General features: G+C 36.2%; 1 protein-coding gene across 2 annotated transcripts in view; it reads right to left on the reverse strand.

Moving 5' to 3' along the window:
• The window catches only part of KLHDC10 (kelch domain containing 10), a 61,944-nt gene that overhangs the window by 14,272 nt on the left and 32,919 nt on the right, over positions 1 to 14,753 (reverse strand). For both annotated transcript variants that reach the window (XM_025471636.3, XM_049093474.1), the window contains one exon: positions 1,115 to 1,336. In XM_025471636.3, coding sequence (XP_025327421.1) covers positions 1,115 to 1,336 — 222 coding nt within the window. The remainder of the gene's footprint in view (positions 1 to 1,114; positions 1,337 to 14,753) is intronic.

The following is a 14,753-nucleotide window of genomic DNA, read 5'->3' on the forward strand; positions in this document are numbered from 1 at the left end:
TAGTATGGGACATGTATCCAGCACATATTTTTGGAGCTCATGAGACACTGTGCCTAACAATGCTGAATGATATGAACTGCGGTACACCAGTGCCACCAAAGACAGTTCAAGTACGTGGCAAAGTAGAGGAGAATAAAGTATCATCTTTGCCTCAGCAAAGACCCTGCAGGACTCTGGATGAAGGGATAAGGGGATCACTCTGTTTTTTGTCAGGGGAATGAATGATCTCTACATTTTAAATTATGTTTCTATCATCTTAATCTTCCACCAGATAAAAAGAAACACCAATATCCTGCTGGTAACTTTGGTGTTCTTGCCAACACACACACACACACACATTCTTTCTCTAATGACAAATACTCCCCAAATCGTACTACTGTATTATTTCAATGGCATTTTTAAGATTCAGCTCTTCAGTTGATAGAGTGTAAGAGTCAGCATGGGCTCTGGAGCCAGCAAGAGCTAGGTTTTAATTCTCAGGTGACCTCAGTAAAGTTATTCAATCTTTCCAAATTAATCTTCGCAACAACCCTAGGAAGTAAGAACTAATACTATCTTCTCCGCGTTTACAGAAGATGAGATGAAGTGGAGAGTGGTTTAAATACTTGTTGAAGGTTTCCCAAAAAGAACCTTGCCAAGATAGGATTCAAGCAGGCATTCTGGCTCCAGAGCCTGCACTTTTAGCCACTGCTGCAGGGCCTCTCTGTAGCCTTAGTTTCTCATTTGTACAATGGCAATAATTCTAATGTGTGCATCATAGAGATGTTGTGGGGTAAACAGATACTACACGTGCAGTACTTTGTTCAAATGCTATTATTGTCATAATAAGCCCCCTCAGTTGATCCTTGACTACATTTTACCTACATATATGTGATACTTTATATACTGAACCCTATGAGATATTATTAATTCCATTTTACAGGTAAGGAGCTTGAACCTAAAAGTCATCAAGCAAGTAAATGGCACACAGCTAGATTCCAATTCAGGACTAGCCAACTCCCAAGTGATTCTGAATCACCATACTATATTATTACCATAGTAAAAAGTCCATCCCTTAAAAGAGTTTAATCATATTATAGTTGTATTACAAGTTATTGACAACTCTTGCACTCACGTGACATAGATGCCAGTTCCCGGGGCATGTAGCCATCTGTGCCCATCTGGTGCCATACTCCTGTAGCAAAATGATACCTCCAAAGCTCCCTGAAGAGAGGATAGTCTTCATTATCTGGCCCTCCAGATTCATCATAATCTGGGTTATAACCTCCAAACACATAGAGGTTGGTATTATCTGCCACACAACGATGTCCACTTCGTGCTGGTGGAGGTCTGTGGCCTACGAGAGAAGAAGACAGTTTTCCACAGATGGCCAAGCAGATTAAAAGCACAAACAAAATTTGGTCACAATCATTTTAGCTTTAAAAGGGAATCAGGGAAGATTTATAACATGGATTTACTTTTTATTTGCTTAGGTTATTTTTTACATTCACACACACTACTTAAGATTTTAAGGAGCTAGCCTCCATTTCTATTTCATATGACTATTTTCAGATTTTGGTAACTGTAAAAAATTTTTTTCCAAGGGAGGTAAAATAGCATTATAAACTCAAGAGAATGGCGGACAACTTGAAATTTTCAAGAAAAGAAGGAGGGGTTTAATAAGCCAAAAGCTAACAGGGCAAATTTTCTAATTTCCTTAGAGGAGAACAAAAACACAGGCCAACTAAATTAAACTGAAAATATTAGAGTACTACAAAAATATAATCACAAATGTGAATGAGTCATGTATAAATAAAAATACACACACATAAAACCTATGATTTGTCCACAATATATAATTAAACACTTAAAAAAAGAAAACTAGCTTTCAAAATTATAGCAAAATTTAGAATTTAAATACCACTCCAGACATTATGGCAGTTAACAAAAAATATCCTTATAGTTATCTCAAAGAGCATCTTTCATTCTATTAAGAGCTTTACTAAGAAAAGCTATAATTTATATTTAAAAGCTTTCTGAAGTTTAAATTACATCAACTAATTCACCAAAAATTACTTCAAGGTTATTTTAGAGTAAAAAGTCCTAAAATGTTATGTTATTTCTATTATCCTTACAATTTTTTATACCAGCCTACACAAACTCTTACGTAGCTATAGAACCAAGGATGCTTAAGTCCATACTGGATGGAATAAGAAGCTACTATTGTTGTCTCTTGTTGTCTGTTACCCTAGACTCAGCTACTTTCTTATATTAGGAATAGATACTAGTATAACATTAATTAATATTTAGGACAATGCTGGACACCTAACAAACATCTGTTATATAAATAAATACTTATTACCAACCTAACATAGGCTTTATAAATTCTCTTAATCAAAATCCCACATCCTAGGGTATAATTTCCAATAAGAACTAAAAAGAAGTCACACAGACTTAGAGAAACTAAAAAACAAATGAAACATGATCACTGAATCCCTCAACTCCTGTCAGTCCTGCCTGAGAATTTCTGCTGGCTCCTTCCTGCTCAAGTACAGAGTCCTCAGTCTGTTATTTTGAGCCTCTCATGACCTAAGTTTGTCTTGATCTCTCACACTCCTGCTTTAGTTTGTTTCTCTGCTTGGAAAGCCACGTTCTTCCCTTAGCCCTTGGCCTGGTCCCCTACCCTTCAATGCCTACTTGTGGAAATGCCTCTGAGTCCAGCCCTTACAGCTTTCTTGTCAATAAAACCCTAGGGCGGGGGATCCCTGGGTGGCTCAGCGGTTTGGCGCCTGCCTTTGGCCCAGGGCGCGATACTGGAGTCCCGGGATCGAGTCCCACATCGGGTTCCCTGCATGGAGCCTGCTTCTCCCTCTACTTGTGTCTCTGCGCCCCCCCCCCATGAATAAATAAATAAATAAATCTTTAAAAAAATAAAAAATAAAAAAAAATAAAACCCTAGGGCGGTCAGCCCCAGTGGCTCAGCGGTTTGGCTTAGGCCCAGGGTGTGATCCTGGAGTCCGGGGATTGAGTCCCGTGTCGGGCTCCCTGCATGGGGCCTGGTTCTCCCTCTGCCTGTGTCTCTGCCTCTCTCTGTGTGTCTCTCATGAATAAATAAATAAAATTTTTTTTAAATAAATAAAATCTTAAAAAAAAAAAACCTAGGGCCTTTATGGTTCAGTACCCTGCAATTCAAATACACACAACAGGATTATTACACCATAACTATGTAAATACATGAATATAGTATTAGGCAAACTACAGTTAGAAAATTTACTCATGAGCTGTGATTTACCTCAACTAAAAAACTCAATTTCTCTTTCTAGGAATCTTGAAACACAGAAAGTGTGGTGTGGAAGAAAAAGCAAAGGCTCCTACAAATATCTAGATTTGAATCCAGGTTTTTTCTAACTGCTACCTTGAGCAAGTCACTGACCCTCACTGCATCTCAGCTTCCTCATCTGTATAAGGGGATATTATTCTTGTAACTCACAGATTTTTCATATTTCTATTTAAATGTTTATTGGTTTATTTGGAATCTTTCCAAGTATCTGTGAGCTATTTGAAGAAAGAGGAATGTAGTTGCATTCATTCACCTTCCTAGCAGCAAGCCTAAGGCACACACAAAAAAACTAAACAAAAATTTACAAATCTAGTTTTTCTCTACTCATTTTGTTAACATTTGTTTTCTTCTCCAAATAGGTTATAAGCTCCTCAAGGGCAAAGAGCATATATAACAATTATCCTTGTATTACCCACAACACCTGAAACAGTTGGAGTTATAAAAAAGACACTAAGAGCCTCACTGATTTAGTGAAATCAGTTTTCAGGTCAAAGTACACAGTGACAGGGATGATCAAAACAGTGTATAGCTCTCAATGGACTTAAGAGATATAGGATTTCCAGGGCAGGGGATGGAATTGTGCAATAGTCTTCTCAAAGCAGAAATGCTTCTAAAAATCAGGGAGGCAAATTTAAAGAAAAAAACATAACAGAGTTGCTGTGGTCAACAGATGGGAACTCTAAGAATCTCTAAAATGTCATTTGCTTTACCACCTGGAATAAACAGATAATTTTTTAAAATTGCTTTTCAACAAATATGAAAAGACATACAATATATTCTAGGATTTTCTCTCAGTGGCTGGTATATAGCAGATATTCCATTATAAGTTGACAACTATTTTTGTGACAAATGTTAACTTAAAGGTTGAGGAGTTAAAAAAAAAAAAAAAAGGTTGAGGAGTTAGTGAAAAGATGGTTTTATATTTATCTACTCACTGATTCATTAATTAAGCCAAAAATATTAGTGGATACTTGCTATGTACCAGGTACTGTGTAAGGTGCTGGGGATACCGTGGACCACTACCATTTTTGTCCTCTAGAGCTTATTATACTCTAGTTCTGAGTATGTTAATGTTGAGCATTTGAAATGAGGATGGTCCAAACGGAGATATGCTTTCAATGTAAATACCCACTGGATTTCAATAACTTAGTATCCAAAAATGAATATAAAATTACTAATTTTCATATAAAATATGTTGAAATGATATTTTTGATGTCCTGAGTTAAATAAAAAGTATTAAAATTAATGCCACCTGTCTTTTACTCTTTTAATGTGACTACTAGAAATTTTTAAAACATTTCTATTGAACAGAGCTGGTCTAACTCAATTGTTGGCTTTTGTAAGTAATTTCATTATCTATGCAAATTAAATTGCTGGGTAAAGAGCATCTGATCAATGTTTGATAAATATTAAACATGCTGTCAAGAAGTCTGATAGCTGGGAGTAAAGAGGTAACTCTTTTTTCTCTTTAGTAAGTAACTAGAGATTTCTTTGTACATATTTATAGCCCAAGAGTGACTAACGTATCAGAAAGTCAAATTTTATTTTAAATAAATCATGGGAATTGTCAGGGCTAATGCCATGGAGACTAAGCATTGATTTTCATTATGTGGGATATAGCACAGGCTCATCAGCCTTGACCAAAATAAAATTGGGTTTTAGATTGTTAGATAGTTATCTGAATCCTCCCCCAAATTCTCCATGTGCAAATCCTACTTTCCTAAAAATGACTCGCCACTAATAAAATCACCCAGAGAATTAGATTACCTGACTCAGGAACTTCCACTAGAAAATATAAAAAAGTAAAATGTTAAAAAGTCAAAAATTAAAACTGAACTTGTATGCAGAGGTGGACTTCCAGTATCCAGAAGGTAACATCCAGCTAAGGGAGCATGTACCTACGATGTTTGAGCCATTTTCTCTTACATGTGCTCACCTTGTCACAAACACTTACTCTTTACCCCAGGGCAAAAGCAGAAGGTATGGTAACCAGGAAAATGGGCTTTAGTTTCTAGACCAAATAAAGAAGCTAGCTGTCCAACGTAAGGTGACAGATGATTAGGTTGCTACCAATGTTTTCACCATCACAACATTACAACAAAGCTTCCATTACATACGTTCATATACCAATGTGTAAGTTCTTTGGGTTAAAGGAAAATACGCTTTAAATTGTTATAAATACAATGTGATAGAGCCATATTGCTTTCCAAAAAGACTGCAACAATTTATATTCCCAGCAATGCTTTCTGGAAGTGCCTATTTCTTCACCCCTCTTCAACCTTTTTCATTTGTGTCCATCGGTAAGGGTGCAAAGTGGTCTCAGATAATTGATACTTCCCTGATTTTTACTAGTTCACATGTTTATCAGCCCATTTATATTTCTTCTTTGGGGAACTGCACGATCATATCCCTTTCCTACTTTTCCATCTACTGGGTTATCTCACAGGTTTGTGGAAATTATTTATTTATTGTATTTCTTTCGTCCAGCTTGCAGCTTGTCTTTTGTTTATGGCATCTTTTAATGTATGGAAGTTTCCATATAACTGAATCTCTCAATCTTTTTTTTTAAGATTTTTATTTTTATTTATTCATAGAGATGCAGAGAGAGAGAGAGAGAGGCAGAGACACAGGCAGAGGGAGAAGCAGGCTCCATGCAGAGAGCCTGATGTGGGACTCGATCCAGGGTCTCCAGGATCACGCCCTGGGCTGCAGGCGGCGCTAAACCACTGCACCACGGGGGCTGCCCCAATCTCTCAATCTTTTAATAAAAGTTCCTTTGGAAAAAAACAAAAAACAAAAAAACGAAAGAAAGAAAAGAAAAGGACTGCTTTCTATCTCATTTATCTCTGAATCATAGAATTATAAAAATATTTTCATTTACTTCTAGCAATTTTATAGTTTTGATTTTTATACTCGGAACCCAGAACTTATTTTGTGTATTACAGGAGGTAGGGCTCGAATTTTCCCCCCAAAATGGATTGGCAGGCAAACACTATACTGAGTTGAAATGTCACTGTTATCACATACTAAATTGATATTTGGGAAAATCCCAATATCCAGGTCTAATCACAAAATTGGACACAAAATCCATTACTCTTTAAGAAAACACACAATCAGAGTGCCTGGGTAGTGCAGTTGGGTAGTGCAGTCCAACTCTTGGTTTCAGCTCAGGTCCTGATCTTAGGGTTTGTGAGCTCAAGCCCTGTGACCAGCTCCGTGCTCAGCACAGAGTCTGCTTGGGAATCTCTCTCTCTCTTTCATAAATAAATAAATAAGTGAAAGAAAGAAAGGAAGGAAGGAAGGAAGGAAGGAAGGAAGGAAGGAAGGAAGGAAGGAAGGAAGGAAGGAAGGAAGAAAGAAAGAGAAAGAAGAAAAGAAAGAAAAGAAGTCAGTATAAAGCAATACCACAGAATTTTAAATACAAAAGCTTACAAATAAAATAGCATAACATTTATTGCTTAATAAGTCTACTAACAGGATGTATTCATCTCTAAATGTTCTATTAAAAATTTGTGGGGAGGCCATTTTAAAAATGTAAAAACCTTTATTGCTAAAAGTATTAGCTAGTTATAAATATCAAATAGCCTAAAGGATACACTCAGTTTCATTTAACTGGCCACTTTTATTTTTTTTTTTCCCAAATATAAAGCTTTCCATTACCTCTACTGGAGAAGACAGGTCTTCTGTTGTACACCTGGAAGCCTGGACAGGAAAGCCAAGGAAGACTGAGCCAGCTGGCTCCTGCTCCTGGCCAGCAAGCAGACCTTTTTACTACTCCCAGAGTCCAAGCTGCTCAGGCAAAAGCAATCCATTCATATCAGTATGCACTATTACAGTTATGTAAGCATTTCCTACCAAAGGAACTCCTCACCCTGTATGAGATGCATATGTAAGATTTGGCTTCTCAGGGCAGAGTAATCTTAGTGTCTAAGATAGCAGCAATAAAATAAATTTGCTTTGACAGGCTCTGGTGTTGTCCTAAGTTAATCTTAAACGCTGAGCACAGCATACTTGAGATAGCTGTTACACTGTACCTAGTTACATATCATCAATGGCTTCTGGGCTCTATTCAGTTCTGTCAGTTGTGCTGTATATTTATCAACTCCTATACCATTATTACACTGTTTCAATTATGATAGCTTTGAGGTATCTGTCAACATCTAGTAGAACAAATTCCCCTTTGTGTTATTTTTTCAAAAACTTCTTGGCCGTTTTTCTCCATTTACTCTTGCGATGAATTTTGGAATCAGTCTGGTTTAAAAAATAAAAAAAGGCCCTATAAAAAGTCCCTTGGTATAAGACACCATTTTATCCAGGCAATCAAAGTTAACATCATCATAATGGGACAAATCACCACCACTGCAATGGAAATAAACACAATATTACTTCCAGGTGGGGACACCTGGGTGGCTCAGTCAGTTAAGCGTCTGACTCTGATTTTGGCTCAGGTCATGCTCTCAGGGTCATGAGATTGAGCCTCACATGGGGTTCCACACTGGGCACAGAGCCTACTTAAGATTCTCACTCTCCTTCTCCCTTGGCCCCTCCTGGCTCACTCTTTCGTGCTCTAAAAGAAAAAAAAATGACTTCAGGGTATTCCTACCAAAAAGCATAAGATGAATGTAATCATGAAAAAACTTGAGACAAATCCAAACTTCATAAGAGGTATTCCACAATATAACTGGTCTATAATGTTAAAAAAAAATATAAATGTCAAAGCTAAAGAAATGAGAACTGGATACAACACATAATTTGGGATTTTCTTTCACTACAAAGGATGTTGGACCAATTGGCAAAATCTGAAAGGAAAGTCTGTAAGTTAGATACTAGTGGTAATTTTATCCATACCCCTAATGGTAATTTATAGTGTTAATACCCTATTTTGTGTACTAGCTTTGCAGCCAAAGAGAGTATTTGTTTCCCAGGAAGAGACACTAAAGTATTTAGGGGTAACAGGGCATCATGTCTGTAGCTTACCCTCAAATGGTTCAAACAAAACCAATGTGCATGCACATATATATGTATACATGTGCTATATATATATATATATATATAGTGAACAGGGAGAGGAAAAGAGAGGGACCGGGATCAAGCAAATGTGATCACATGTTAACATTTGGGGAAGGGTATAGAATTTTTTTTTTGCCATGCTTATAGCTTCTCTGTTGAGTTTGAAATTATGTCATGAAGGAACATAATCTCTAGTCACTTAACCTCATCTTTTTTGATAACCATCAGTATAGTTTTATTGTTTTCTTCTTGTTTTTTATTTCTAAGTACTTTATAATTTTCCACACAATGGTGAATGGATTATTTCTTTTATTTTCTACTTGAGTTGTTAATATATAGGAAGTAATTTATCTTTGCAAGTTCAAATTTTATCCAGCCAACTGTCTGAACTCTGGTATTAGTTATCATTAAGTATCTTGAATTTTATAGTAGACAATAATGTACATGTTATTAATGACAACATTCAGCTCTTTCTTTCCAATATATGTATGTATCTTTTATTTTTTCCCTTGTCTTCTATGGTATTGGCTGAAACCTCCAGAACAAGGTTGAAGAGTGGAGATGATAGCATTTTTGTCTAATTTTTACTTTAATGAGGATATTGATAATGTTTCACCATTTTATATCCAATATTTGCAGTTGGTTTCTTATAGATAGCCTTTCAATAAAATAAATTTTCCTTTATTCTTGGATGTTTGCATATTTGTTCCTTACTGGAATGGGTATGGTTTTTAATAAAATTTTTATTGAAATGTAATATACAGAAAATTGCAAATAAGAGCTTGATGCAAAAAAAAAGAGAGCTTGATGCATTTTAACAAAATGAACACACTGAGTATCAAATTTTATTAAATGCTTTTTTTTAAATGCTTTTTTTGATATCAAGAAAATCTTACTGGTTTCTCCACTTTTCTGATTTTATTGAAATGATTAAGCTTTCTTATTTTTCCTTCCTTTTCTCCTAAAGATCTACATCCTATTACCTCAAAATATATATTTTTTAAATCCATAAACTTGGGGCACCTGGGTGGCTGGCTCAGTTAAGCAGCCTACTCTTGATTCCAGCTCAGGTCATGATTTCAGGGTCCTTCTGAGCTCCTCACTCAGCAGGGAGTCCACCTGAGGATTTTCTCTCCCTCTCCCTCTGGCCCTCCACTGCTCGCACACACAAGCACCTTCTCTTTCTCTCTCTCAAATAAATAAATCTTTAAACTTTTGTTTTCCTAACAATATTAAGAATAAACCACATACAGGGGCACCTGGGTGGCTTAGTTGGTTAAGCAACCGACTGGTAATTTTGGCTCAGGTCATGATCTCAGAGTCGTGAAATCAGCCAGGCTCACTGTAGAGCCTGGTTAAGATGTTTTCTCTTCTACTCCTCCACATTTTCCCCACCAAGCTCAAGCACATATTCTCTCTTTCTCAAAAAAAAAAAAAAAAGAAGAAGAAGAAGAAACCACATATGGAAAGAAACTTGGCTATTAACAGTGATTACTTCTGAAGAAGGGAATAAGGTGAAGAGTAAAGATGTGAAGCAGGACCTTTGCTTTTTTAAATTTAACCTCTTTTATTGTGAAATATAACACATGTACAGGAACACATGTAACTATAAATGCATAGCTTAATAAATTATCAAAGGTAGTCATCACTCAGGTTAAAATACTGAACACTACCAGCACTAAGATGCCCCCAAAAGGTCACAACTCTCTCCATCCCACCTCCTTCACTTCTAGAGGAAATTTATTTCCTATTTTTATGGTAACCATAAAATTTACTTTCTTTTAATAGCTCTATTATACCTAAGTATGCATCCCTAAACAGTATTTTGGCCTAGTTTTGAAGTATATTTTAGTAGAATGATAAAGTATGTATTCTTTCTGGGCTCTTTCATTCATAGTTATGTTTCTGAGATTCAATCTTGTTGTTCAAGGTGAAGGAGTCTGTTTATTTCCGTTGTCAAATAGTATTTCTTTGTATGAATATATACCACGATTTATCCACTCTATGTCGCATGAATGGACATTTGGGTTGTTTCAAATTAGTGACGCTTAATGCTGCTATAAACATTTTTATACATGTCTTCAGGTGCACAGGGACCCACATTTGTTGGCTGTAAACCTAGAAATGTTTCTGAGTCACAATATATGGAAATCTTTACTTTTTTTAAAATTTATTTATTTATTTATTTATTATTTATGATAGTCACAAAGAGAGAGAGAGAGAGGCAGAGACACAGGCAGAGGGAGAAGCAGGCTCCATGCACCGGGAGCCTGACGTGGGATTCGATCCCGGGTCTCCAGGATCGTGCCCTGGGCCAAAGGCAGGCGCTAAACCGCTGCGCCACCCAGGGATCCCGGAAATCTTTACCTTTGCTAGATAAAGCCAAACTGTTTACAAAATACTTATTATTGGTATTGTCAGTCTTTTTAATTTACCAATTCCTATCAGTTTGTAGACCTATTCCATTGTGGTTTTAATAGGCATTTGTCTCATTACTAATGAGACTGAGCACCTTTTCCTGTTTATTGGCTAACTGGATTTTTTTTCTTTTGAGAAATGCCTGCTCAAGCCTTCAATACATTCTTCTACTGAGATGTCTGTCTTTTTCTTACTAATCTGTTCAAATTTGTTATAAATGCTTGAGATAAGGACCTTCATTTTTATGTATTTCCAAGTTATTTGAATTTTAATAAGCCAATATTACACCCATAAATTCTAAAACAAAGTCAGATGATCTTGAGCAATTTTACTGTCTCCCTACCCCCAATTTGTTTAAATCATCTGAGATGTTATAGAATGTTACTTACATCTATTTATACAAACATATAAATATACACACACACATACATACATTTGTATTTATATTATTCTGTATTTTTAGTTATAGAATGTTATGTATATATAAAACATATACACACACATACATACACACATTAATATTATTCTTCTGTATTTTCATACATCTTTTCTTAAATAATTAAACTCAGCTTCAAGTTTAATTGTTTGGATGCAACTCTACGTTTTACTGGTTTCTTTGCACACTGTTGCTTCCTATATCCCAACCTTCTTCTTTCTTGGATTTTTCATTTTACTGAGAGTATCTCTTCAAAGTAATTTTATCAAAAAGAATATGTAAACTTCCAGAGTTCTCATTTATTTTTACCCCACTTAAACATTAGTGAGGCTGGGTACAAAGTTCTGTTCAAAATAATTTTCTCTCAGAACACTGAAGGTATTATCATCTAGCAAATCATGTTGCCGGTGAGAAATTCAAAACCAGTCTGATTCTTAGTCTTGGTCTAAGATTAAGAAAATGTAAACTACGTTCTTTCTCTGGAATCATAAGGAAGTCAGCAATATATAGCTAGATGTTTTTGTTTTTGTGTTCTTCCTGCCCTTTATACTTGAAAAGTCAGCCTTTCTTCAGTATAGGGAAACATTCTGTATTTCTTTATTTTCTGCCTTCCACTGTCTGATCTTTCCTTCTGTAACTCTATGAAATGGATACTGGATCACTTAGATTTATCCTCAAAGTATTAATTTCTCTCATGTATTTTCTCCTTTGGTCTTCATGATGGTCTCTATATTTCTTCTTTTTAATTTTCATAAAAATTGGTCTTAAACTTATCTTTTAACACTCCAACTGCATTTTTATGTCAGCAATCAAGACTTCAACACAGAAGTAATTCTTTAATCATTCATTTTTCTCCACAGTAGCTGTTTTTTTATTTATGGACCCTATTCACTCTTGACTCTGAGGAAACCTCTTATGATCAGAACTTCCTAAAGTTCCATTCTGCCTCCTCATTATCTCTGTTTCCACCAATTCAGCTATTTCATTTGTTCATCTTAGTTATACTCTTTCAAGTTTAATCTCCCTCCAATGTCTGATGGGTCTGGATCACCCACTTATATTAATAAATGAAGGACTACTTGGTTAGTAATTGCAAGAGACATGGTTTCCTCAACTATTGAATTACTCTGTCTACAAACCTCCAAATGGGAGGTCTCTCTCACTGTGGGCCTCTGCAGGTAAATGGTACACTGACAGACGAGTTGCCCTTTAGAAGTAAAGAAGAGGTAAGTAGCTTTGCCTTAGTACTGCCAGATGAGAAAGGTCGTATTTTTGTGGTACAGTCCTGTAATGCACGTCACACCTTGATGGAGCTCCCTTTCTTTTCCTGCCCCTATTCCACCTTCCTCATCCCAAACTCTGCTTTGTATCTCCACTCTCTCTCTCTAATCCCAGTCCATAGCATAGGAACATTGCCTGCTCAACCTCCCCCAAAGTAAATCCTCTAACTCTGCCTGAGGAGCTGTCCTCATAGCTTTCTTTATCCTAGGAATGAACGCTGTTGCCAGAGCTATTTATATGAAAAGAGAGAGGGGAACTGTTTTGGCAAAAGTCCCCTAATTATTTGCCTTGATGTTCCATTTTTCCTATACTTGCTCCCTACTCCCACACTTGCTGATGCTGGGCTTGGAGTTTCAGGAAAGAGGCCCTACTAAGAATTCTCTGACTTCCAGCATGCAGCAGGAGCACCTATTTTGGGTTGCATTTTATTCTGTTCTGATTTCTCAATCAATATAATTCCAACTGCTTTCTATTACCCTAAAATTCCTTAGACTTTCTGGTATTATAAAATAATAAATGAAAGCAGCTAAGATTAACTCAACACTGGGTAAACGTAAAAACTCAAGTGCTTTGTACATAATATCTCTTGATCTTCACAATAACCCTATGAGGTAGGTACTACTATCATCATCCTTATTTTACAGATGAGGAAATTGAAGACAAAAATTAAAAAAAAAAAAAAGAGTAAGAAACTTGCCCAAAGTCACATAGTTGGTAAATGTTAGAGCCTGGATTCAGACATAGATAATCTGGGTTCAAAGCCTTCCTATTGTACAATTATGATTTGTTCTTTTTCTTATGTCTGCCTTTTCTTTTGCAATGGTATTAAGAAACATAGAAAGGTAAATGGGTATGTTTAGGCCATCATTTTGTAATGAAAACCCATTGTTTTTATTACACCAGTACTGTTTTCACACCACACTTTTAATTGATAGAGAGATCTTTCAGAGAAAATGCAGCATCTAGTGAAGGAATCCAGTGACAGAAAACAAGCCCTTTGAAACTGTTAAATCAGAATAAACAGAGGTAATATATAGGATTCCCAAAATGAGAGACTTGAAAGTAGCAATTTCAAAAGTATAGGTTTTTTTTTTTTATCTAAGAAAACAATAAACAAAAGTATTTTTGTATTCTCAACAACCCATTAGTTACTGTCACACCACCAGAGAGAAGTTGAGGATGTACAAAAATTTTAGTGCCATCCTATTCCCTGACAGTGGCCTTCTTAATAATTCAATTGGACTATAATACAAATGATATACCTACCACATGCACTGTACTATGACTGGAAATGAAATGAAAGGCACTGTCCCACTATCCCTGCCCTTACAGAGCTTACAGTCTAATGGCAGGCATGGACAAGGAAACAAATGACTATAATTCTATGTGATAAGTGATATAATACAGGGAGGTACCCTGAGGGTGTCATCAGAACAGAGATAGGCCTTCCAAGGAGCTTTCCCTGGAAATAACTCTTAAACTAAGGGGTCAAAAATGCATTATTATTGGTTTGGGGAGATCATAAACTGAATTTATCATCTTTTCTCTCAAATCTACCCCACTACCCACCTATATAACACATACAAAGAGCACAAAGGTCCACACAAAGAGCTCCTCTTCAATGTTAGTTAAACCAATCAAGTCTCATCAGATTCTTCTTCCTTATATATCAAATTAATTCCCTACTCTCTGCTTCTAATACAGCTATCTTCGCTGCAGCCTCCATCATTTCTCACCTTGATAACTGTAATAACCTCATAATTGGTCTTTCAGTAAAATCAATTGTTAAAAAAACAAAAGGATTCTGAAAACTCCTGTTGGGTGGCATCCCACTTAATCTGGCTTTCTCCAGCTTCTTTTCTCCATACTCTTTCCCACTATGCTGAACTCCCTATAGTTCTCTGAGAGACTAGGCTCTGTTTTGCCTAACTCCCTATATTTAAGCTATGTGATCCCCATGATTAGAGATGTTCTAACCCTCTTTTGCTCATTAACACCTACTCAGCCTTTAAGTACATCTCTTCTGAAGTCATCCTGATGGCCACTCTTCTCTATGCTCCCCACAAGTGGAGTCAGGTACCTCTTCTGTGTAATTTCATACCATACTACCTCATAGGACACTTATCACAAAGAATTACACTCAGGTTAATTTCTGTAATTGTTTCTTTATCTGATCCTCTATTATCTAGATACTGAGCTAGTACACTGCCTGTTACACAGGAGGCAATCAAGAAATATTAAAAGAATGAAAGAATGAACGAACGAACGAAGAGAATTAAGTCTGTGAAG

This window comes from Canis lupus, chromosome 14, assembly GCF_003254725.2.
Source record: "Canis lupus dingo isolate Sandy chromosome 14, ASM325472v2, whole genome shotgun sequence".
NCBI lineage: Eukaryota > Metazoa > Chordata > Mammalia > Carnivora > Canidae > Canis > Canis lupus.